The 24,984-nt window shown below is 35.0% G+C and overlaps 1 protein-coding gene across 1 annotated transcript; it reads left to right on the forward strand.

Moving 5' to 3' along the window:
- Window positions 1-24,984, forward strand: LOC136801850 (aminopeptidase N-like). Its single transcript, XM_067058514.1, has 16 exons — window positions 1-965; window positions 3,412-3,685; window positions 4,364-4,484; window positions 5,064-5,218; window positions 5,625-5,738; window positions 6,917-7,051; window positions 7,727-7,855; window positions 8,253-8,688; window positions 10,628-10,758; window positions 11,563-11,766; window positions 12,505-12,593; window positions 13,102-13,209; window positions 20,526-20,696; window positions 21,733-21,870; window positions 22,196-22,274; window positions 24,642-24,984. The coding sequence occupies exons 1-16, from the start codon at window positions 58-60 to the stop codon at window positions 24,840-24,842; spliced, it is 3,393 nt and encodes a 1,130-aa protein (XP_066914615.1). The 5' UTR covers window positions 1-57; the 3' UTR covers window positions 24,843-24,984.

A 24,984-nucleotide genomic window follows, 5' to 3' on the forward strand; every position in this document is an offset into this window, starting at 1 on the left:
TTTACAAGAAATGGTGAAATAAAATTAGAGAAAAACACAAAAAAATCGACCATCAAAATGTATCGGACATTGGCTGCAGACGATGATTCGCATTCCACCAAACCTATCTTCTCTATTGAAGGGATTCGTGAAAGTCATGTCGAAACGAACTTCACACACCACAAGTCTTCAAGAAGGACAATTTTAATTTGTTCTATCATCCTCATCTCGTTGACCAGTTTACTAGCCACGTGGGTATTTGTAGCTAAACCGCATTTCTATCCTAGTCTACATTTGGCGCACCGATCGGATGACAGTCTTTTGATGTCGTCTGACGAGATTCTTGGTAATAATGAGTCTGGAGGTGGAAACGAGTATACCAATATTAAAATGGGGCACCATCGGCGATCCAATGGTAGACATCGTGGCAGAAGATCTGTAGAGGCTTCCGATAAATCAAATTTGGATTCAGAATCCAGTCTAGTGAAATCTGAATCAGATTCTAACACAGTTGACACTAAAACTGAAGATGAGCTCCGAATTAGAAGAGATTCTTCATCTCACAATACCGGATTCAACTATAAAAACATTACAGATTCTAAAGTTGACGATATCCCGTACAACGAGACCCGCTTACCAAGTCACCTCATCCCGATTGAATATGACCTACATTTTAATGTTGACCTTAATGGAGATAATTTCACAGGTGAAACAAAAATTAAACTTCACTGCGAAATACAAACAGACAAAATTATATTCCACGGGCGAAGACTACACCCGACAAACATAACCGTATTTTCCGGCCGAAGTATTATTAATATAAAAAGAGTTACCTATATTAAACGCATAGAAATGTTTGTTGTCGAGCTTGAAAGCCGCCTGGAAGAACAAAGCGAATATGAAGTTGAGATTTCCTATACAGTCGATTATGGGAAGAACTTAGCAGGACTTTACAAAAGTTACTATGAAGACTTCGGCATTAGGAAGTAAGTATTTTTAATCTTTTCCAGGTTAGATATTTATACACACAAATGGGTAGGGTCCCGTGGGTGGGATCAGAACAATAAGCTATTAATAATTTATTAAACATCATCACAGCTTAATTGTCTCTAAAGCTTAATATGAATATACTAACGGGCACAATTTTTTTACAATCCAAAATATGCGTACGTTTTGGACCGCTAGTATAGATATACTCTCCATCTTCGATTCTTTAAACAGTAATGTATAATTGAGACATACACAATAAAGTTCTTACAGTCCGTTGCCACAGGTTAGATTTTAGAGAGAGAGAGGGAGCTAAAACCGAAGATTTATTATACACTGGATAAAAAACTCAAAAAACGATGGAGAGCGATCATTGTATTTTCATTGTTTCAGAAAACAATGGATGTTCTAGCTTTGTCCGCAAAGGACAACTGTCATGGCGGCTCGAAGATGTCTGATTTTTGAAAATGTTTATCAGTCTTATTTTTTAAAAGTTCTCTAGCTCTTTCTTTTTGTACATTTACAGAAAAAAAAGTTTGAAAGTAAGGCTAGCATTTCGAGCTGGATACATTTGTGAAATCTAATGTGAGAAAAACATCATTAGACAAGAAATTCAGACAAAATGCTTATAATGACACAAAATTTTCAATTGGAAATATCATTCCAAGACTGTCCCCAGAACAGCTGAAATTAACATACATAAGACTTGAGTGTCTTGGTTCCACTGTGGTATGAAAATCCTTTGGAGGCACGTGGTGGCAAGGTGGTTTTTTTGAGGTTAAAGTTTGAAAATTTCTGGTGTCAACATTCAATTTCTTATACACAACACGTCTTTTGCATCTTTCTCACAGCTTGAAACGTCATAACGACTTATGATTAGCAATTAAGTGGAAGAATCTGAATCTCATAGGAAAGTTTTAAGTCTCTTTTGGGAATTGGATGAGTGATTTTTGATATAAAACGCAATTAAAATGTGTCGAAAAATCATTTAATGAGGGAAGGAGAGTGAACAATAATATCATTACTGCGGACATAGCTAGAACATGAGAAATCAGCAAAAATCAGGTACTTGTATATCCAGTGTACAGGGTGTCCCTAATAAAAGTATCGAGTTTGAACATGCGATTGAGTAGAAAGTTTTAAGTGTGTATTCACAAAATTGTATTTTAAGCTCTCCCTCTTTTTTCTTTGTCATTACGTAACAATAAAAACATACTCTGCCTGTTTACAAATGCAACGAAATTACGATCATGAGAAAAACGCAACAATTAAAACATGTTTGTAAAGAATCGTATGTAAAACTATGAAAATAATAAAAATGGAATGTATGGAACAATAAAAAAGTAAAATGAGGGAATTTGAATTTTTATCAATTTTGATTTTTAAAGACGTACATTTATGCAACAGGGGAATAGTAAAAGGGCTATTGATTAATTTATACGTTGTAACTACCTTTTGTAATGAGCCTATGTGGTGGAGAACGTTCTTGTATTTTAGCGATAACACACACAAACTATTTTACTCAATCGCATGTTCAAACTCGATACTTTTATTAGGGACACCCTGTATAATCAAAGATTTATTATACACTGGATAAACAACTCAAAAAACGATGGAGAGCGATCATTGTATTTTCATTGTTTCAGAAAACAATGGATGTTCTAGCTTTGTCCGCAAAGGACAACTGTCATGGCGGCTCGAAGATGTCTGATTTTTGAAAATGTTTATCAGTCTTATTTTTTAAAAGTTCTCTAGCTCTTTCTTTTTGTACATTTACAGAAAAAAAAGTTTGAAAGTAAGGCTAGCATTTCGAGCTGGATACATTTGTGAAATCTAATGTGAGAAAAACATCATTAGACAAGAAATTCAGACAAAATGCTTATAATGACACAAAATTTTCAATTGGAAATATCATTCCAAGACTGTCCCCAGAACAGCTGAAATTAACATACATAAGACTTGAGTGTCTTGGTTCCACTGTGGTATGAAAATCCTTTGGAGGCACGTGGTGGCAAGGTGGTTTTTTTGAGGTTAAAGTTTGAAAATTTCTGGTGTCAACATTCAATTTCTTATACACAACACGTCTTTTGCATCTTTCTCACAGCTTGAAACGTCATAACGACTTATGATTAGCAATTAAGTGGAAGAATCTGAATCTCATAGGAAAGTTTTAAGTCTCTTTTGGGAATTGGATGAGTGATTTTTGATATAAAACGCAATTAAAATGTGTCGAAAAATCATGTAATGAGGGAAGGAGAGTGAACAATAATATCATTACTGCGGACATAGCTAGAACATGAGAAATCAGCAAAAATCAGGTACTTGTATATCCAGTGTATAATAAATCCTTGGTATAATAAATCCTTGCTAAAACAAATGTTTAATCCATTGTGATTGTTCGAGTTAAAGAAATAACCTGTAGATAATATCTGTGTAATTTCATAGGAAAATGGTATCAACACATTTTGAGCCTACGGATGCTCGGTCAGCATTCCCTTGTCTCGATGAACCATTTTACAAAGCTGTATTCCATATCAGCGTTGAACACGAGAGTAATTTAACGGCACTCTCAAACATGCCCGTCAAACAAAGTTCAACGTCGCACGACAATAAGAATTTGACGGTATTTGAACCGACAGTTAAGATGAGTACATACTTGGTGGCTTTCTCCGTTAACGAGTTCAAGTATGTTGAAACATCTACACCGAACGGTGTCAAGGTAAGCATTTAAGAGGACTACTAGACGCCGGTATAATAATTTAACCAAACTAGTCGGATTATGTATCTAATCTTTTAAGGACGGTGTATTGACTGAATCGAAATTCCCACAAAATCTTATAGTCGCAATCGATTTGGAAGTGCTCTAACCTAGGTTGGAAGGGTAGAGTTTTAACTCTGAGTTTTAACATGAGATATAGGACCTTAGGATCTGGGAATCTAAAAGTTCAAGAACGGTCCAATGAGGCTCAGGATATAGCCTGGAAGTCTATAAACCCGCGCCAAATCAAAATATCCAATTAAATTAAGAGATTGCCCAAAATGGAGCTCCAAATTTCGAAAAACAAGGACATAAGTTTAATTCTCCAACTGTTGAATTCTCAATAGATTTTGACCATGATCGTAACACTAGTTTGACTAAGTTACATGACTTCTGCTGAAATAATTGAAGGAAACATTCAATTTACGTAGAAATCACCTCTTTGAATCCGAACGTTTGATTTTATAGAATTTTGGCTTACCCAGTCATATACTTACTCCCTAATTTTTATCGGTTGTAGTTATCCTATAATAAAGCTAAACTATTGCAACTCTCCTGGTATTTGACACCCTCGGAAATCCCCCAATGTTTACCTATGATTGTTAAAAGTTTAAACATCGTTTCTGTTTTTATCGGCAGGTTCGAGTTTACGCCAGGCATGAAGATCAAGAGAGAATCACATACGCTGTTGAAGCAGCCAGTAAAATCATCCATTTTTATGGGCAATTCTTTAACACATCATATCCGCTACCAAAATTAGGTAAAATCCTTTTGATATCTGTTGGTTTTCTTTTTAAATATATGCATTCATGTTGAGGTCTATTTCCATTCCATGTGGTAGGTTCTGAAATGGAGTGGAATTTCTCAAAGGGGTTTATTTAAGTCCATCAATAATAATTCGAATTCCATAGGGTAATGATTGACGAAAACTTGTAAACATTCAGAATTCCAGAGGAGTATGATCCTTAATTGCCTGGAATATCAAGAGGGTAGTTCACAAAAGGTTAGACCTTGTCAACAGGGGATGCATTGGTTTTTATGGAAAAGCCCATTAGGGATTTTGGATAGAAACGATATTAAACATGGATCACATGGATAGCCAAGTAATCTAGAACTTTCAGACAGTTTTCAATTTCTTCACGGGGTCAACAGCCAGTGGCTTTCTAACAAATGAACGGAACATTGGCAGGATTGGTGTTCAATCCGCAAATTGTTCTGTAACGCTGGCGCTATTGCTCCTTAAACAATTGTGCTCATAGTTAAAAACGATGCGCCATTCTTTAAAAATCTTTGTTTTCGTCACTTTTCTTAACACGGTTAAATGTATTTTTGAATCTAGATTTATTAGCGGTGCCAGAATTCATGGCTGGTGCAATGGAAGACTGGGGCCTAGTCTCTTTCAGAAGTGCTTACATCGTGTTTGACGAGAAACTATCGACAATCGAACAAAAACGACAAGTGACATTAGTGATTGCTCACGAACTCGCTCACCAGGTTTGAATAATCATCAATTACCTTATCGGTCATTTTACGCCGGCCTTTAACTTATCAAATGCCATCACTTAGTAATTTTCAAACAATCTTTGATTTCAAACGCCAGTACACACCCCAACTAAGAAAGAGATATTTGTTGAAAGTTTTAGCATTGATGGATGAACTCATCGTATCATTTTGAAAAAGCCGTAAATATGACCTCCTCTAAATTTTTTTCCTTTTAATCGTTTTTGCTCAAATTTTGTGAGGTAACTCAACGTAACACTTATTTTTGGGGTACATGACCAAATTTTTGCCACCTGCTGGTATTGACCAGCCAAATTGCCCATGTTACCTTTCGATTATAAAATGACCTATTAAACTCAGGACTGACTATGTAAATTCTTGGCTTTTTCATTCTTTTCAGTGGTTTGGAAACCTGGTAACAATGAAATGGTGGAATGATATTTGGCTAAATGAAGGCTTCGCTAATTATGTTGAACTGCTTGGTACTGATCATGTAAATCCACAATTCCATTCTGTAAGTGTATTCAATAGTGATCTCAGTTTTTGTCAATCATTCTGAGAATAACCTGATAACAGCTGGTCATAATTAATTCACGGGCACGGTAAACCTCTAAAATATCTTGAAAATTAACCATCTGAGGAAAATCGTCCTCCCACGGAAAATTCTACAACAAGAATCTTGTTGTGCGCCGGAAGGTCAAAAACTAAATTTTCCTGATATGGCGTCCTATTCATAAACACAATCACACAACTTTGTTGTCATTCACAGTTCTTTCAGACGAGCGCAGTCTTTATGATTTTTGGATAGGATATTTGTCAGATTCGTCAGATTGTTTTGATTATTTTCAGGAATAGGCCCTTTAGAGCTTCATCGCGGTGGGCAGAAAACAATAACGTAATGGTTATCTGAGGTTATCTGAGAACGAATTCCAACAGCTTATTGCAAAAGCACTTTCTAAAAATAGGCCTTTTCATAAATTATATTGAGTGCAACGACTGCGTCGATTTGGAATCACTACTAAGGTACTCATTTCAGGGATTTCCTTGAGTCTTCAAGTATCAATTTTTGAATAGTGTGAACTTCTTAATGAATTCCTCTGAAAATCAATTACCATAGCAATATTTTGAAAACAAGGTAAGCGTGTTGCTCATGATGTAATTTATGAAAAGGTCTATTGGATGAAAAAAACCGCGGACCCCAATAAACTACTTTAGTCTCGTTATAGTCCGTATAAAAAAACCCTGGTCTGGAAACTTACTGTTTGAACTTTTTGTTAGCTTTTTCCTTTGTTAATATCAAAAGATAAAAATCAATTTGCTCAGTTTTGGATCAGGTTACCAAATATTCCACCTGGGATTGGTTTAAGATTTAATCACATGATTAGAAAGTGAGAAAACAAACTAATTTTTCAACGCAAATTCAAGTGGGAGAAGCAATGTAAATAAAAGAAACATAAGGCTTCCTAGTCTGAATCGCAGACCTCTATAGATATACTTCCTATAAGAAACTTTTTTCGCTAGAGGATGAGCAGAAGCCTAAAGGTTTCCAAATCGGGGATTTTTATATGAACTATGGTCTCGTTTACTATGTGGTGCGATGAATTATTTCAAAGCCACTAAGTTTAGGTAATCCCTGCATACCTACTTATGTGTGACATTGTTTATTACAAATTTTGATTATTATTTCAATAGCTCGACTTAGAGATACCACAAGGATGGCAAGGTGCTTTGTCATTAGATTCCATGAAAAGTTCACATCCTGTTATGCAAGAGGCTGAAAAACCTTCTGAAATCGACGAACTTTTCGATGCCATATCGTATAATAAAGTAAGTGCTAATATAATAAGTTTTAGAAAAAAAATCAAGAGTATCATCATGGATGCGAACTACACATCCTTAATGATGATGGTTGCCACATTAACGTTCATATCTCTTATTAATCACTTTGGAAATGTTAAGTTTGCCCGGGATTACATTCCCAGACATATTTCACGGTACCGTGGGTTACTGATTTGGCATTTTTAATTACGGCAGACTCCCCGTTATTCGAAGCTCCAAAGCTCCAAGGGGGATTATAATTTATTTCGAATAACCAAATTATTCGAATAGCTGCCAGTCTACTGAGTTTGTCCAGATCATTGAATTTAAAACCCGAATGGCTAGAGATGAATATTCAACTTTTTCTGGTAAAAATAATTTAAACCCTAAGATTTGAGCTAGCGCTTTATTTTGTGTTTTGGCGTAATATGTTTTTCTAGATTTCTTAAAAGATTTTATTGTCAATCTGGTGTTTGTCTTAATACCACTTGGGTTTGATGGGGAATAATTAAAAACTTAATTTCCAATAAAATAGATTACTCTTCAGCCCTTCGAGCTTCATAGTCAGCGATCCAAACTAACTAACCTTGTAATTTAATGGTGCGATTACATTTATCTTAATGATACCCTAACCGGTCGTCTGTGCTATCAAGGTTTTTAATATCAAAACGGATGTCGTTACAGGGTGCTGCTTTATTACGTATGGTGCAAGGGTTTATGGGAGAGCAACTTGAAAAAGGAGTCATTGCATATCTACAAAAATATCGATATTCAAATGCTGAAACGGAAGATCTCTTAACATCCTGGTCATTGGTATGTGCTTATTGAATGGTTTTGTTTGATTTTGATTACATTCACTAGTACAGTTGAGTTCATAGATATCTTAAAACACTCTTTATTTCCCTAGCAACGGCAGGTGAAGCAAAATAATGCGCCATCTTTGCTCAATCTAGTGTTTTATGCAAGATATCTACCATACCACGCATTTGTTCGAGTTAAGGCAATTTCGAGATTTCCTCTCCATTGTAAGGTTCAACTTTGAGACCTTAATCCGTACATGTGTGAATTAACAGATCACCATTACTGCCTTAAGGGCGACACCCTCAATTTGCCAATATACTCCCCCCTGAACCCTCTCCTCTTCCTAAAGTTATGAAAAAATAGTAATACCGTTAATAGTCTTCTAATTTTCATTTAACTTCCTTTCCAGACTTCACACTTAAACATTTCCAGTATTATGAATTCGTGGATCAATCGCCGATCTTTCCCTATAGTCACGGTCACTCGACTCAACCAGACCACATTCCACTTGAAACAGCAAAGTTTCCTAGCAGCCAAAAACGACATTGAACAACGAGAATTGTCGGGAAATTTGTCGGTCGGTGGCAAAAACACAACTTCAGTTCCTTATAGTAACAGTACTTCAGCCAAGATAGCTCGGAATATGGAATCAAGGATGGAGGGCAGTGGAAACGGTACACTTCAAAATTCATCTAAAAGTACTGATGATTTGCTGGCGACAAAGAGTCATGGCTCAAAACAACATAGCCAAGGAAATGGAACAGACGATACTATTTGGTCTATACCATTTACATACATCACTGACGAAGATAACAGTGAAAAGTTGCTTTGGTTTAACGAAAAAGGTAGATTTTCCATTCGAAATTTCAAAATATCTTCTTAAAAAGCTTTTTATCCCTCACAGACCCAGTGGGACCCCCTTCCCACTGGAAAAATATTAGCCAAAATTTCAGGGGAGCCATTAGCCTATTTTATAGGATTTGTGGCACGGCTGAAAGAAATGTCGATTTTAACCCCCTATTTCGGAATGATATTTCCCAGAAAGTTCTCAAAAGGATGAATCGTGATTTCAAAAAATATATTGCCTTATTTCATAGAATTCGTATTTTTAGTACATGGTTTTTTTTCTACGTCACTGCAAAAATTAATTTTTTATTGTTGGACACTCTCGCGAACTGAGGTTATCGAGTATTACAAAGGCAACATAGAAAAGACTTTTTGAATTCCCAAGCCAAATGAATAATGATAAAATATTTTTTTAAAATAGTTTTTCTCAAAGGGAAGCCTGCACAGATTTCTACATTTTTCCTCTAAATTGAATAGGAAAAACATGTAACAGATTCACGAATCCTATAAAATAGGCTAGTGACTCCCCTGGCGTGAGCGACTCAAAAAACACCGACCTGGATTAAAATTTTCACATCAAAAATAATGTTTGTTTTTCTTGTCCTGGGCAAGAATATTTTTTATTACAACCAAAAGATGGTCAAAATAATAAGGATTAGTAAACCACACCTAGAGTGGAGAGTTTTTTTCTTTTTATCAATTTTTTTTTCCTTTTCTTGTAATTAGCCTTATTAGGCTAAAAATAGAATTTGATTTGACAAATTTTTGATAATGAACAGCCTTTTGGACTGAGCAAAAACAACCGATTTTTTTGAAAAATGAACAAAATACTTACAAAATAAGAACATTCGAAGGATTGTAAAATTTTGAAGATCTTTTAAAAGAAATGTGTTTGTTGGCTTTCCAAATCAATAGTGGTAGAAAACACCCCTGTCTCAGTGCCCCGTTGGCCTGATTTCAGTACATGATTTTTTTCAGTACATGGTTTCAGTACATGATTTTTTCCTACGTCACTGCAGTAATCAAATTTTTATTGCACTCATTTGTGAATTGAGATATAAATTGAATAAAGACAGCGACAATAAAAAACAGTTCTTGAATTCCCAAGCCATTTAGGATGATTACAAATGAGTGCAATAAAAATTTGATTACTGCAGTGACGTAGGAAAAAATCATGTACTGAAACCATGTACTGAAAAAAATCATGTACTGAAATCAGGCCACCGGGTTACTGAGACAGGGGTGTTAGAAATGCAAAAAGATTCCTCAAAATGATCTATGTTCATCAGCGTAGGTCATAAGAAAAGTAGAAAAGTCGTTTAAATCGTTTAGAAATTTTATCCCACTTAAAAACAAAAACAGCTTGAAGGGTGAAATAGGCTTTACTGGCCACGTCCCTTCGATTCCAAGTATAAAAACAAGCTGAAAAAAACAGCCCTTGGGCACCTATAGACAAATACTAAAGAGGTCGTCCAAAGAATACCTGCAAAAGAACTTTCAGTCTCTGGGGAGGAGTACTTGGGTAAAAAAGAATCCGGGATGTGCCGCTGGTCAGGGTACCTTTTTTAAGTTTCACAAGTCCTAGGTAAATTTGCAAACTCGACAAAATAGAAAAAATAGTCCCTCGTAGAGTACTTTTTGGGCAAATTTGGAAAAAAGTGGAAAATTTTAAGAAAATTTCTGAATTTCAGTCCCAGTCAGGGTCAATTTTTTCTCAAATTATTCGGAAAAGGCGTCCCACGTTGAAAGAAATCTTTTGAACCTCTGTGGAAGACGGCAAGGGTAGTACCCCCCGCAAGATTTTTGGAATAACCACTGGAGTCGCAAGACATGCACCTGACGGACAACGCTAGAGAACGATATCTGTCACATTCCCGAACGCTGTAGGGGATTTGAGTTAAGCATATTACTTGAGCGCTCTATTATTTTGCTTTATAGAAACCACACTTGAAGTACCAGAGACAACAAAATGGTTGAAAGGGAACATGCAAGTCAACGGTTATTACATGGTTAATTATGATAATCAAACGTGGAATGAAATTATACAACAATTGAGAGCTAACATGTCCGTAAGTCAAAACTTTCCCGGCATGACATACAACAACCCCAATTTAGATTGAAATAGTCAAATTCGTCCTAAGTTGATACCCTCAGTCTTGTTTTCGAAGTTTAACAGAAAAAAGGTTAATAAATTGACCAAAAATTAAGAAATGACCTAATTTAGTTACCTTTGTTACCGTAAAAATTTCAACGACCAGCTGTAAAATTTTTTTACTCATCCGATTATCCCCTCTTGACGTAGCCTCTGCACTTGCGGTCTTCCTGTGGATTAGTTCAACAATAAAAGTTAAGGAAATCGGAATTGTTTTTCTGGAAAAGGATATTTATGTATATTTCAGCACTCTGAAACCTTTTGACTTTTTAGAGTTTTAGTATAGTCTTATTAGCAACATATATGCCAATTTTTACAATCATACACCTATGCTTCCTATTTAGATTAGGTTTTGTGACGTTTTTGTGCAGGCATGTCATTAAATCCAGCTAAAAGCCTGTAAAATCCCAAAATCTTTAAATTAGCATAACATAATCTTTGGTAACTTATGCAAGGTTGGTGGAAAACACCCCTCCCTTGAGAATTGGAACTCTTAAAAAGAAACCGTGTCCGGAAAATATGACCGCAATATTTCCATTGGGTAAATCTGAAAAATCCAGGGGTAGATTTTAGGGTTCAAAGGGATGATTCGATACGTCTCGATCGGCTACAAGTAAAACTCACGTTCAATTATTTTCAAACTCTCCTGTAGATTTAGGACGGACTCTTACTTTTTCAGGTAACAAATTATTTAATGTTGAAACATCGTTATTGTTTGTAGGTGTTTTCAGCCAACGATAGAGCTGGTCTTATACATGACGTATTCAAGTTGGGATGTGAAAAAATGATCGAATCAATTTTAGTCTTGGATTTGGTGAAATATATGAGTAAAGAAGTTGATTTTATACCATTCAGTATGTTACGATCTAGAGCTGAATGTCTCTCAACCCTGGTACAAGATAAAAAATTGAAATTGAAATACATGGTAAGATGAATTTTAAGTTCCCAAGTGTGAAACACATATTAAATTGCCAGGGAGTAATTAAACTAGCCATAACTTTCATTAAAGTGCCACCGTAGCAAAACGAACAAATACAGTTGAATTTGCTTTCAAAAGAAATGGTATTAGCCCTACAGTAATATTTGACTTCTCATCTGATCTGTGACAAAATTTCGTCTTCAAATGCTAACAAATGTGTCAAGGGATTGATTTACAGCCAACCGGTATAAGCCAACCGTGAAGCTATGAATGTGACCCTTGGTCACTTTAGGCTCCCTGCGGTGGCAATAATTGTTCACTGAAAGTGTGGTCTATATGGTGTAATTTCATAACAGGTCATCTATGGTTCTTCAGCCAAAACATTCAAATCAACGCTATCTTTTTTACTTGAATATGTTTATGTATACGATTGACAGCTGATTTTGGTGCGAATGTTTTGTCCCTAACCCCTATTCCATTTATGATAAATAATTTTATAAAATCAAATGAAATTCGTAAATTTGAAATACGGATTCCTTCTGGCTGAAAAGATGCATCGCTAACAAGTTGATTGATAAAATTAAAACATCATACTCTCCTTGACTCCCCTCCATCACAACAATATTGTTGTAAATGTGTTATGTTTTATGAACGGTGCAAACTTTAGTAAAAATATATCGGCTCACAAAAAATTCCAATCCTTCAGTTAAATGATTCAATTTTCCCACCCTTCTTTTTTCGTAGAAATATATTTGGTATCTACAGAGTAATCTTATCATCCCACAAATGGTTCGAGATCGTTCAGATGTTTCACAATTCACCGCTTTTGAAAGGTTTTACTTCATTTTCACGTTCAAATAGTTTTAAAACGCATTCAAGTTATTACGTTATCAGTTCTTTTGGATAGATGGAGTAGATACATACCCAACTGGCACACAACGTTGTTTCAACGTTCATCTAACGTTATATGGACGTTATGAACATTAGATAAAAGTTGAAACAACGTTGAGTGCCAGCTGGGTAGATAACCCTTTGATCCGAGACAATCTTTAGATTGTTAATCACGTGGTCCATGGTAAACCAATATCTATGAACTGAATGTATCATTGGAATACTTTGAGATTCGAACTGCGAATTTTGATGAAAGGTCTTTAATCATATTTGACAATCGCTCCTTGATTCGGAGATTAAAAGTTTCTTTCGAACTCTTTTCTTTAGGAAATTCTTATTCCAGAGTCCTTTTACAAAAAAAAAGATACAAAAAAAACTTTAAAAGGCAAATATTTAATCATTGCCCTGGCTTATTTTAATGAGTTATTTTCATTGATCATTTCATCGCAGAATGCAAAGATTTGATACCATGTCGTTCGGATTGAAATTCAATTTATCGGGAGAAGTGAAAAACGAAACGAGGAAAGTGTTTAATTCCTTAGTGTCTACAAATTCAAGGTAAACTAATTTTTTTGAATGAGTTTTAATATCTCTCTTAGAAGATAAAAAGTCTTCATATTCTAACAATATGTCATTTTTTGTGTCATCTTTGTTTCAACATTTTTGGGAATTATTTTTGAAAATGTAATTATCAAATCCCTCCCGAAAAAATTCATTTTCTAAGAAATAAAATTATTATATCACCGGTTATATTTTCGGTGGAAAATCAAGATAAAACTTTTAACAGTAGCCTACACAATAGAGCTCAATGCTTTCAGGCCTGTTTAGGAGTTTTACACGCTCAGAAGAAGAAAGATATGTTGTAGTAAGCATTGAAAATCTCAATTATGAGAAAATAAATTGAAAGTTACGGAAAACAACTTATTTTGAAAATTAATGGTGTTTGCAATAACTTTTCAAGCTTACGAGAGGAAAGACAGTGTTATTGTTTCTCAATGTGGTTTGAATTCAAAGGAAAAAGAGCATGTACTTTTTATTTCAATTTTTATATCTCTTTAAAGTTTATCACCGGGTGCGATATTGACTCTAAAACCGTTCTCGATTTCATCCGTTTAAAGTGAACTAAATATATGATGTTAAAGATCATCCTGTTTTAATCTTGAACTTGAGAATATAAGCTTCGAGTCAGATAACTATGATAAAATCCCCTTCTTACAGACCCAATAAAACCCCCTTGGATAAATTTCTTTGACAAATTATCTTCCAAAGTTGAGAAAATTATACTTCTGCTTTTGTCCCCGCTGAAAATAATCCTCACTGCTAATTCTCACTAAGTTTTCTGACTTGAAAACAATAAAAGAATTCAAATCCCAGGAATTAAAAAACATATGGGAATATCAATCCCCATTGCGTTTCAGCCGTTCTTTTACCTCCACTGGTTGAAAAAATGCGTGAAAATGGTGTGTGTATAATTAACACAATTGTCTTAATCTACTGTGCTTCCCCTACCCAGTTGTAAGATTTAGAAGCTAAATGTTTATACCGTGAAAAGCACAGGTCGAAATCATATATCGACGCTGTGCCGACCAATCCAGATTCTATTCAGCGCGCAATCAACGCAGACAAAAGTAACCATGATGAAGTTCAAAGTTGATATTTTTATTCCCGTCGTTGAAAACACAACTAAAAATGTCATAAATACTTTTTAAAAAGAGTCAGTGATAGAGAATCTTAACATAAAGTCTGTCTATTTCGATTCAATTAAAGTAACATTTCCATAATTAATAGTTTAGGGATCATGTTAAAGATTTCTTTTGAAAGAAATTCATTTCAATTACACTTGGAGGGGAATTCTTAAATAGTAAACTGCATACTGATACAGTCTGCTAGACATTAATATGGTAATATTTGCTCTTCATCTTTGATTTTTTCTACAGTGATTAGATTGACACATGCGCGATAAAATTTCTATTATTGGTCTTCAGAGGTTGAAATATTCTCAACCTCTGATACTCAGGGTAAAATGTTTAATGAACAATGGTTTAAATTAAAGTTTGATTTTAAATCGTCGACATAGTCTTCCGATGACGTAGCCCACCTGGCGCTTCTTTGGTTACATACAATACTGGCTCTAAAAACACTTCCAAGACCCAAGATGGAGGCGTACAAGTTAAGAAGCAAATTTTAACACCATCCCACCCTACAGATATTTTTTGCCGGGAACACTTTTCTTGTTTATGTTAGTTTATCACTAGTAGGGGGACTAATTTTCCCTTCACTGATTATGAATGGGTTAGCCAATTATTTTGATACCAAAACGAAATTGTCTCAGTCTTCTCTGCTCCCTCCCCTAACGAGTTGTACGATTTGGAAGTTAAATTTTGCGTTTATTTCATTCACATAAAGCCCTACAGATAAAGAAAAGGAAAAGGAAACCTCCAATTCTTTCGAAATGTATATAGTGCGAGTCGGAAAGCCTCTTTAGTTTCACCAGCCAACGCAAAATTACCATCTGACGAAGCTACACGCTTAAACCACTAAAAGTAGAGTTCCTTCTAGACCATTTTTTCATGATGCCTTTTTAGCATCCGGTTATCGGACGCTGCCCTCTTTAATTATTAAAAGAAATGGTGAAAAAAAAAACAACAGAAAAAGTGCTTTTTTTGGTCTCTGGTGGACGCTAACCTACCTATCTAGAATTTGGCCTGTCTCCGACTACTAACGACCCAAGGGACAAAAATTTGCTCCTACAGAAAAAAATATCTTAGAATATAGCACAAGTTTTTTTTGTAATTTCCCAAAAATCATCATATTTAGGTAAAGAAAGCTAGGAAAACCTTTATGATAAACATAGTTTTAGGGTAGTTTAACTCGGATCCCTCAGCTCTTTAATATTTCTTCCATTTTCTTTGGATTAAGGAAAGTTCGAGATAGAAATCCAACCGAGCAAAGTTTTTTTTATGGGAGGGGGGTTTCAGGATATAACCAATTCCTTCATTCCGTCAATTTCGACAGGTCTAAAGCCTAGAGCCTACCCAAGAAAAAATCTAGCACTAAATGGCTAGTAAAAGTGTCAAGTTTTCTTTTCGTTGCGTAGGTGGAATACCCTGAGTATCAGAGGTTAAGTTTTCAAAAATTTATTAACCTCTGAAGCCCAATAATAAAATTTTTATCGCGCATGTGTCAATCTAATCACTGTAGAAAGAATCAAAGATGAAGAGTAAATATTACCTTATTAATGTCTAGCAGACTGTATCAGTATGCAGTTTACTATTTACGAAATCTCCCAGAAACCTCCAAGTGTGAATTTAAATGAGTTTCTTTCGAAAGAAATCTTTCACATGATCCCCAAATGTATAACAGTAATTACTAAACTATTAATTATGGAAATGTCACTTTTAATTGAATCGAAATAATAGACAGACTTTATGTTAGGATTCTCTATCACTGACTCTTTTTAAAAAGCATTGATGATATTTTTTAGTTGTGTTTTCAACGACGGGAATAAAAATATCAACTTCGAACTTCATCCAAGATCTTGGATGGTCGTCATGGTTACTTTTGTCTTCGTTGATTGCGCACTGAATAGAATCTCGATTCGTTGGCACAGCGTCGATATATGATTTCGACCTGTGCTTTTCACGGTATAGGTGGAAAGGAAAAATTTGACACATTTGCCTAAATTGATAGAAAAAATCTACACTTGGTACACGTGAATTAGACAAAGGGATGTTTGAACTTCTCTATAGTATAAGAATATTATTTTCAAAGTATGGGGCTTAAGAATGACATTTTTAGGGGTGTGCGAAAGTTCTGATTTCCAAAAAAATATCAAAGAATTTTGAAGTGATTTCTGAATATCAGGATAATAATATTTTAGCTCAAATACTGATTTTTCTTTTCACTTTCACCCTAAATTTAGAAGAAAAAAATTTCTCACTATCGAGATTTCGATTTAAAAACAGGTTTCTTTCCGATACCGATCGTACCAATTTAGAGATACTGAAAAATTTTTTCGCACGACTTCCAAAATTTAGAAATAAAGCCGTTTGAATTTCAGCAATGCCGCACTGGTTGTTTTATTTTTTATTTTAATATCACCCAGCTAATAAGTCGTGTCAGTAAGGAAAATACCCGCGACACAGAATTCTCATCATTATTAAAGGAGAATAGCACTAAAGTCCCTAGCTGGAAACAATAAAAATTTGAAACCCCCGGCCGAGGAGCGAAATAGAGGGAAAATTGAAGGTGAGTGCCCTCCCATGTATATGCAGCTCTCAGGCTAGATTTTTAATGTCTCTGCACTGCAGGGATTGGATCTTACATCGACGGATTTTAGAAGCCTTGATTTTAGTCACATACGTTTTTAGCGTATGGCCAATCCTGGTTTGATCCACAGAACTCTTTTCCATCCCTTACATTCTTTTTTTTATAAGCATATGGTAAAATCGGGTCAAGGCTCAATATGCTTAGCAAAATCAAAATTTTCAGCCTTAATTTATGCTTATTTATATGCTTAGACTTCGACTTGTTGATTTTCTTTGGGTTCAAGAATATTTTGTATTTTTAAGTCGGAACATTGATTTCGCTCAAAGAATGAAAGTTTTCTTTGAAATTTAGCGCTGCAGGCGAAAATCTTTGCTCCAAGAAACCTCAAACAACTTTAAAAGCAACCCTAAAAAGGTCAGCGTTTTAGAAAAGCTGCACAAACTTTTTTTTGGATTTCAGCTTGGAAGTTTTTTCTTGCTGAATTTGAGCCTAAGTAAACGTTAGGCTTATAAAAAAAATAAGAGTGTATTGGTATAATTAAGACATTCTAATTGGTCCAGCGCGCAGCAGAATGGACCTTTAAAAATCAACTGATCGAAAAGAATTTATCTTTGTCGGGGCCTGTGCGCGCAATAAATTAACAAGTCCAGGCTAAACCAACCGCCCATCTAGAATTTTTGCCCCGCCTACCCGTGCGATGTTTGAATTATGTTTTGGAATGAATTGGTGTAATAGAGTTAAATTTCCCGGTTAGGGAAGGGTTGTTTCAGGTAGGGTCAGGTAGGGTTAGGGCTAGGGTTGGGGATGGGAGTTAACCCCTGGTTAGGGTTTTAGCCCCCGGGTAGAGTTTAGAGTAAATACCATGTTTATAAGCAACTTTCAACTCCTATCAACAGTTGGGTCTCGATGGCCGAGTGGTTAAGGCGCTGGCGATCGAGTCATTGGCGCTTTGGATGTGGGGGGTTCGAATCCCATCAGCGGCAAAAGTTTCAAAATTTTGGGAAATGCATCAAAAAATTTCAAAACTTAGCAATACAAAGAAAGTGTCAAAGAATAGAAGCTCAGAGTGGAGGATGGGAAGGAAAATTTTTTTCTTAGCTTCCTTTGATAAGTTCATGAAGTTTTAACTGGATCAATAAGAAACGCAAAGTGTCCTAACTTAATTATTCAAAAAAGTAAGAGTTTTTTTTCCCCTCTAAACCGATTACCGACGGAAAAACGCAACAAATGGTTGTGGGTTTTCAAAAGTGCAAAATCTCTTTTTCAACGAGAAAAAATCTGATAAAAGGGATTTTTTTGCATTACTTTGGATCCTGTTTTTACATCGGGTCAAAAATTATATAACTTCAAGAGACATTTACATGAAACTCAAAACAGTGAAGGTCTAATTAATATTGTATGTAGCAAAACAACAAGTGTGTACTGTCTATCTTATAACTATATGTCAGTATAAGGAAAGATCAATGAAGTATGAGCCGAAAGGCTAGAATCGAATCTTTAACCTTTCTCAGGCAAGAAAAAGGGAAGCCTTGAAATATGCGCCGTATTTTTGACGCCAAATTGAATCTAGCGATTCCTTTGTTTTCGAGTGATATCTTTTTCGAAATTTAGGTGTAAATTTTTGTCTCGATCTGTCATTTGTGTAAAAATCAGGGGGACCGTGCTATGCTGCGCAACTTTGGTAGGATTTGGTAAGCTAAATCATACCAAGGAGATTCGATTCTAGCCCTTCGGGCTTATACTTCATTGAGAAAGATACCCAACATTAAGAAACTGATACACAACTTTTATAAGAATGGGCTTTTCCAGAAAAAAACCGTATACCCCCTGTTGAGGAGGTCCATTTCCGTTCCAAGGGGGTATTGTTTGATATGTGGCGGAATTCCATAGGGAGATACAAAAATCTGTCAAAAATAACTGGAATTCCATGGGGGTAGCCTTTTAAATCCTACTAAAATTCCAGGAGGTTGCAGCATTACCAGCCACAAAATGATGGACCTCCTCAACAGGGGGTATACGGTTTTTTTCTGGAAAAGCCTAATGTCAAAGAGTTTATAAACCTTCGGATGTTGTTAACTTTTTTTGTATATTTAAAGTCTCTTATCTTCAGCATTTTGTGAGTGTTTTGGTCTAAGAAATTTCATGCTCTGAAAATAAGCCTTTAGAGATGTTCTAAGAATTTTCCTAAATTTTTGGACATGAAGGCGTTTTACTTTCTCATATACTTTGTTCTCATAAAAAAAGTGCGCAGCCTCAAAAGAGAAAAAATAAGGACCGAATATCCACTCTCTTCCATTATTTTTATGACCCCATATCATCGATCCCCCTCTCAAAGTTTAGTCTAGTAGGGTACTGTAAATAGTCCTGATAAGGGTCTCAAAAGTAAAGAAAATTCAGATTTTATCTCGTGTTAACTTTCTCTAAATTCTAAAGGGTCTGTGCACAATAACTCTATCAGTAACAAACCTCAATCCCGCTACCCTGGTCAAAATTCTTGCAAAGATCTTGTAAGATTTGATAAGATCCTGTAAGATCTTGTGATATGTCAGACTTTGGCAAGATTCTTACAAGATCTTATTAAATCTTCCAAGAATCTTGCCAAGATCTTACGAAGATCTTGAAAGTTCTTCCATAATCTCATCAATAATTTTGACCAGGGTATCCCTATCCCTTCCCGATCATGAACTACTTTAAGTGGAGCTTCCTTTGTCAGTCTGGTAACTAATAATTTTGTTTTTTCTGAGTCAGAAAGAGCATTTTCTGTTTTTATCTTTGGATTTATATTTAGAAGACCATCTTGACGATCTCTCTGAGGGTCCCTTTCGCTATAAAATGACAATAATCCTACTTATATCAGATGTCCTTCTAGTTGAAAACGGGAAAAAAGAGTTTTCTGAGAAATCTAAGTTGTGGTGTTCATGGTAATCTCTATAGTCTATTCCATATGCTGAGGAAAAATCTTTGCCGGACTATCTGTCTGCTAAATTTGCTTCAATTCCAGAATTTTGAGTTATAGGGAATTGCAATAGGAATATATTAAGAACAAAACAACTTAATCCTGTTAAAAGAGACATTCGAGTTATAGAGGTTCAAGTCATAAAACTTCACTGTGATATCAAAAATAAAAATGATATCGCCAGAATAAGCTGTATTTCAGCGAATTTAAGGAACATTCGAGTGTAAGCTAACACAGAAAAATGTTCAAACGTTTTGGTTTCGAAAACAACTCTAAGAATTGTAGACTAGAAAATAACCTAAAATCTCCTACAGACCCGGTGGAATTTTTTCAGTCAGTGGGGGTAAAACAAACGAACTTAAACGCGATGATGGGGATATTCCAAGTTTTAATGACTGGAAATTTGAATTCCATTATTTTGAAATCAGAAAATTAAGTTGGGATGTAAAAAATTATAACATTTTTGCAGTGAAGATTTGTTTGCTTGATCATTTTCAGTGGGAACACAAATTGGAGAAAAAGTTTTTCTATGGGGACGATTTTTGGCCAATTTTTCCAGTAGGAAGGGATAAACACCGAGTCTATGAGAAGAAGATGTGTCTAAACTGCAGTTAATAAAAGGCTTGAAAATATTCCATTTTCATTTTAGCTCAGATGATATTTCACCGGAGAATCGAGCATTGGCTTTGATGTATGGTTTCAATCCAAACAGTACCGATCATTTAAGTTATTTGTGGAAATTATTCAAGGAATCACCTTTGGATAGTGATCGGCGAATACTAATGCGATCCATCCCACAATTCCGTTCACAGATTAACCAGTAAGAAGCATCTTTTATTTTTTATTATTATAATATGTAATAAACAAAATTCTATTTATTCATTACATTTTCGAAGTCAGCAATGCCCAACTCAAAAAAACTTGATGAGTGAAAAAGAAGATGTAAAAGGGAAGTAATTTTCAAGGCCAACGCTTAAAACTCAAAATATTTCGGGAATATGCGTATGTAAAAAAGGGGCTGTTAAGGTATCATAAAAATTCAACAATTAAGTTCTTTTTTGCCATTATCAACTTAGAATTACATTTCCTCCCCATCAGTACAATACAATAAGATATTCTACGTGGGCTTGGCGTAAAGAGAATACACGTAACCACAACTCAAAACCGCTAAAGGAAAAAAAATAAAGGTTGAGCTGAGAAAGTCAACATGTCCGATTTTTTTTGTATCCTTTTTTCAACCATCTTATAACTATTCGTAACACTTAAAGGTTTTTAGTTTTACATAAGTGTTCCCGTGTCATATCAGACACATATTTCATATCAGGACAGTGTCTGCCTATTGTTATATTATGCTTATATAAACAAAAAACGTTTTTCTTTTCCTCTTACTGACCAATCTTGCTCCACATCCGTGTCAATTCAATTTAAAAAAGCTTTAAATTAAAATTGACGAGTAAGCAAACAATATCACTCTTATTTAAAAACAAAACCTTTAACCTTTTTTTCAGTTTGTTCCCAAAATTTTACCAAGAGTGCAGTAAGCTTCTACATAGCGAACACTAAGAATAAAGAGGATAGGGAAACTACCCTTTCAGATTTCGAAAGTCTCGAAAACAAGCTCTCTCGCAAATGTTGCAAAAAACATTAGTTTCTCTCTCAAAAGATAACAAACAGTTTGAACCAGAATGCATTGAAAAATTTACCAAAATTTGAAGGAAAAAGCATCAAAGAGTTTTTTCTGGAATGGCTGGAATTTGATTTCTAGTTCGGACATACCTTTCAGCTTGAAGACCTACTAACCTGGGTATAATTTCATTGCAATAATACCATAACAGCCATTTATTTTTATTTTTTAGGACATTAGAGAAATCTTTGAATACTTCCATTACACGCGTACAAGATTCCATCTCATTGCTTGCATCTCTCGTAAAAAACGGCTTCCGTAAAGAAGTCTGGGATTTCTTCATAAAAAATTATGACGTTTTTCATAAAAGGTTTGTAACTTTTTTTTGTGTTAGGCGAGGCCAATTTAATTTGTTATTTTACGATCAAAGCTACCCCAAAACAAGGGCTGATCGGTTATTATCAAACGTCTCATTATCATCATATTTTATTAGATGGGAAATTTTTTATTAATTCACAATGAAATATTCTTATCTAACAATTTGATTGATTCATGAACTATATAGGCAATCATTCCCAATTTTAAAACTTGAAGCAATTGAGATGGGATTTGAACTTTCCTCATAACTTTATAAAGTCAAAAGACTTAAAACTGAAAAGCCTTCAAACTTAATTAGAAAAATACTTTTGGTATAGGTATGGAGGAGGCTACCAAATGGGACAACTTTTTGGTGAGGTTGCAGGTGGCTTTACTACACAAGACATGTACAAAACGGTAAGTTTTTGCATTATCAGACATGTTTTATAGACATTTGTTATACTGGAGATATGTAATTTCTGGGCAGATATGTAAATTTAAGCTGCGCAAATATGTATTTTTCTGTTTACAAAATAGAACACCCCTGTGTCACAGAGCCGCTGGGACCCAAGCCCCACTGGAAAGTTTGACCAAAACCTCATCCCCAAAAATATTCCCACTGTCTTTTTTTGACATGAGAACAAAAGAATTTCTAACCCCATCGGGATTTCGATGGAAATTTTCATCCTCACTGTGATAAGATGTTCCACCGGTGCATTTTTCTTATGAGCAAATCAATAGCTCTTGATAGACGGTAATATACCTTTCAGTATTTAGTTCTTACAAAGGATAGCGCATAATATGGGCATACAGTTGACGCTCTCTAATTCGACGTTTAAACTATTCGATAGGCTCCCTTATTTGATGAATTTTTAAGCCCCCGTCAACAAGGAACTCTCATAAACAATGCTCCCTTGTTTGATACGCTCCCTTATTCAATGAGAATCCAATTCCCCTTGAAGATCGAATTAGAGAGCGTCAACTGTATTCATTTTTCTCATAAGCAACTACTTTATAAGAATCAAATCAATAACTCTCGATAGAATAATAAACGCCCCTCCTTTGTGGAAACACTTTCAATAAACGCCCCATTAGATAATAAAATTAAAACAAGTAGCTGTAAGGAGGTATGATATAATAGCAATTATAAAACTTATATTCTTAAGTATTTGAACTAACATTGACCCGTTTTTACCATCTCTAAGTTAACATATTTGTACTCACATTAATGAAAAGGCGAAATGAGTCAAAATAATTACATATCTGCGCATAACATTATTACAAAATGTGGGCGGAAGTCGTATCTTAATTTTGGAGGCTGCCCCGTGTTAGACTCAAAGATCTTTTGATTATGTGCGGTCGTTTCTGATACGTTACTCGTTAATAGAAATACAAATCATGTGTAGTGTATATAATTGGTCACGGTCAGGGGTATAGGAAAATTTTGGTCTTATCTACGTCGATTATACCATTAGCTTCTTGTTGACTGTGTTTTTGTTGAAGAGCCAGGGAGCAAGGTGTAATAAAGGAATATGTTGAATTTGTACTGCATATAGTTTTGTCACTTTTATCAGGTTAAGGTAATGTTAATGTTAATGTAATCTTTAAAGTCAATTAAAGTGTACAAATCTGTGCTAGCTTTAAAGCTAATAGAGTTCGACTTCCTATTTACAAAATGAATCATTCATCATCATCTGTTAATGCCCAATCGCTGACGATTTCTTCTGTAGAGCATTTTGGTTTATAATTTGAAGATATTTTTGTTCGGTTTTGTAATTTTTTAACGATGCTTCCTCTTACGCGCCAGTCGAAGTCTTTATATATTGTTTTTGTCTTTGTTAAGTTTCTTTGCCTGTTCGTGCATCTCCTTTATTTTTTTCCGTTCGTTAATTGTGGAATCTTCCGTGATATGTAAATTCTTCATGATAAGGTCTTTGTCATGCTGACTTTGGAGGGTGACTTTAAGAGGACGGCCATTCTTTGTCTTTCTGTTTCCTAATCTGCGGCGAGTAACATTTATTTCTGGAACATTGATGTTCTCTAGAAGTTCTCGGAACCGAATTACCTTAAGCCATAATCTAAATGAGCGCTCCACGCTGGATAAGGCTAAAAATTACCATAAAAACATTGGAAAATACAAAAAAATAAAGCCGCAACAATCAAACTTTCCCATTTTTTCGCTTTTTTTTCTCTAATAACACCAAGTCAGCAGTCAGCTTTCAAGCATATTTTCTCTAAATTACTAAAAAAGTAAGTATTGCTAATGTTTTTTTTCTTCGAAATCCTAAGTTTTGTCAAGTCGCAAATGTCATCCCGACCCGAAAATGACTTCAACTACATTGAATTGTTTTTAACTCTTTAAGTGCCACGATCATTCTTTTCTAAGTTTTTTAAAGAAAATCTCTAGTTCAAACTTGAAAGGCTTTATCTCCAGATCTAGAAAGAGGTAGAAGCTTTGTTCATAGCTCTTTGGATAGCTTAGAGTCTCTTCTTTCTTTTAGGCACCTTTGGTGACGCCCGATTTAGGAAAGGCAGGGTGGGTGGCGGCTAAGGGAAGGGGAGGGAGGGTATAGGTAAGGGAAATTAAAACAGTCAGTGAAGCCCAATCCAATTCCTACGAGTTAGACCAAAAATGACGATTTCTAATTCAAACTGGAAATTACAGGAGGGCTTTGCCCTCCTATAAAGCCCGTGACCAATATACTCGTCATTGCCACTTAAAGGGTTAAGAAGTGGATTACTGGAAAAAATATTAACGTTTCCAACTTTTTTTTTTGTTTCCAGGTCGAAAAATTCCTTGAAGACCATCCTATAGGTGCAAAAGGTTCACGAAGCAATATGTTAGTAATGGAGAAAATCAAAAATAATATCAATCGCCATTCAAATAGTACTTCGAATACACATGTTGCCAATCAAATCAAAGATTGGCTTGATAACGAAAGCAACAAGACTGGAAACAAGAGAACTTTAACACTCATTGGTTGAAAATGTTTTTATTTTTGATCTTGATTAGGTTCATATTAACAATTCGTATTATGCGGAAATATATTTTTGTGATATTTATACGTAAAAGAATACATTATAATTCTAACTATAATCATGATCGCAATACTAAGAATTCTGAGAA

Source organism: Clytia hemisphaerica, unplaced genomic scaffold (assembly GCF_902728285.1).
Source record: "Clytia hemisphaerica strain Z4C2 unplaced genomic scaffold, Clytia hemisphaerica genome assembly, whole genome shotgun sequence".
In the NCBI taxonomy this organism is placed as follows: Eukaryota; Metazoa; Cnidaria; class Hydrozoa; order Leptothecata; family Clytiidae; genus Clytia; species Clytia hemisphaerica.

Bases quoted from the DNA above. Each gene is read 5' to 3' on its own strand.
- LOC136801850 (XM_067058514.1), top strand. From the start codon at position 58: ATGTATCGGACATTGGCTGCAGACGATGATTCGCATTCCACCAAACCT. The intron at 3,686-4,363 runs GTAAGCATTTAA...TTTTATCGGCAG, and splicing joins CTACACCGAACGGTGTCAAG to GTTCGAGTTTACGCCAGGCA. The intron at 12,594-13,101 runs GTTTTACTTCAT...ATTTCATCGCAG, and splicing joins CAATTCACCGCTTTTGAAAG to AATGCAAAGATTTGATACCA.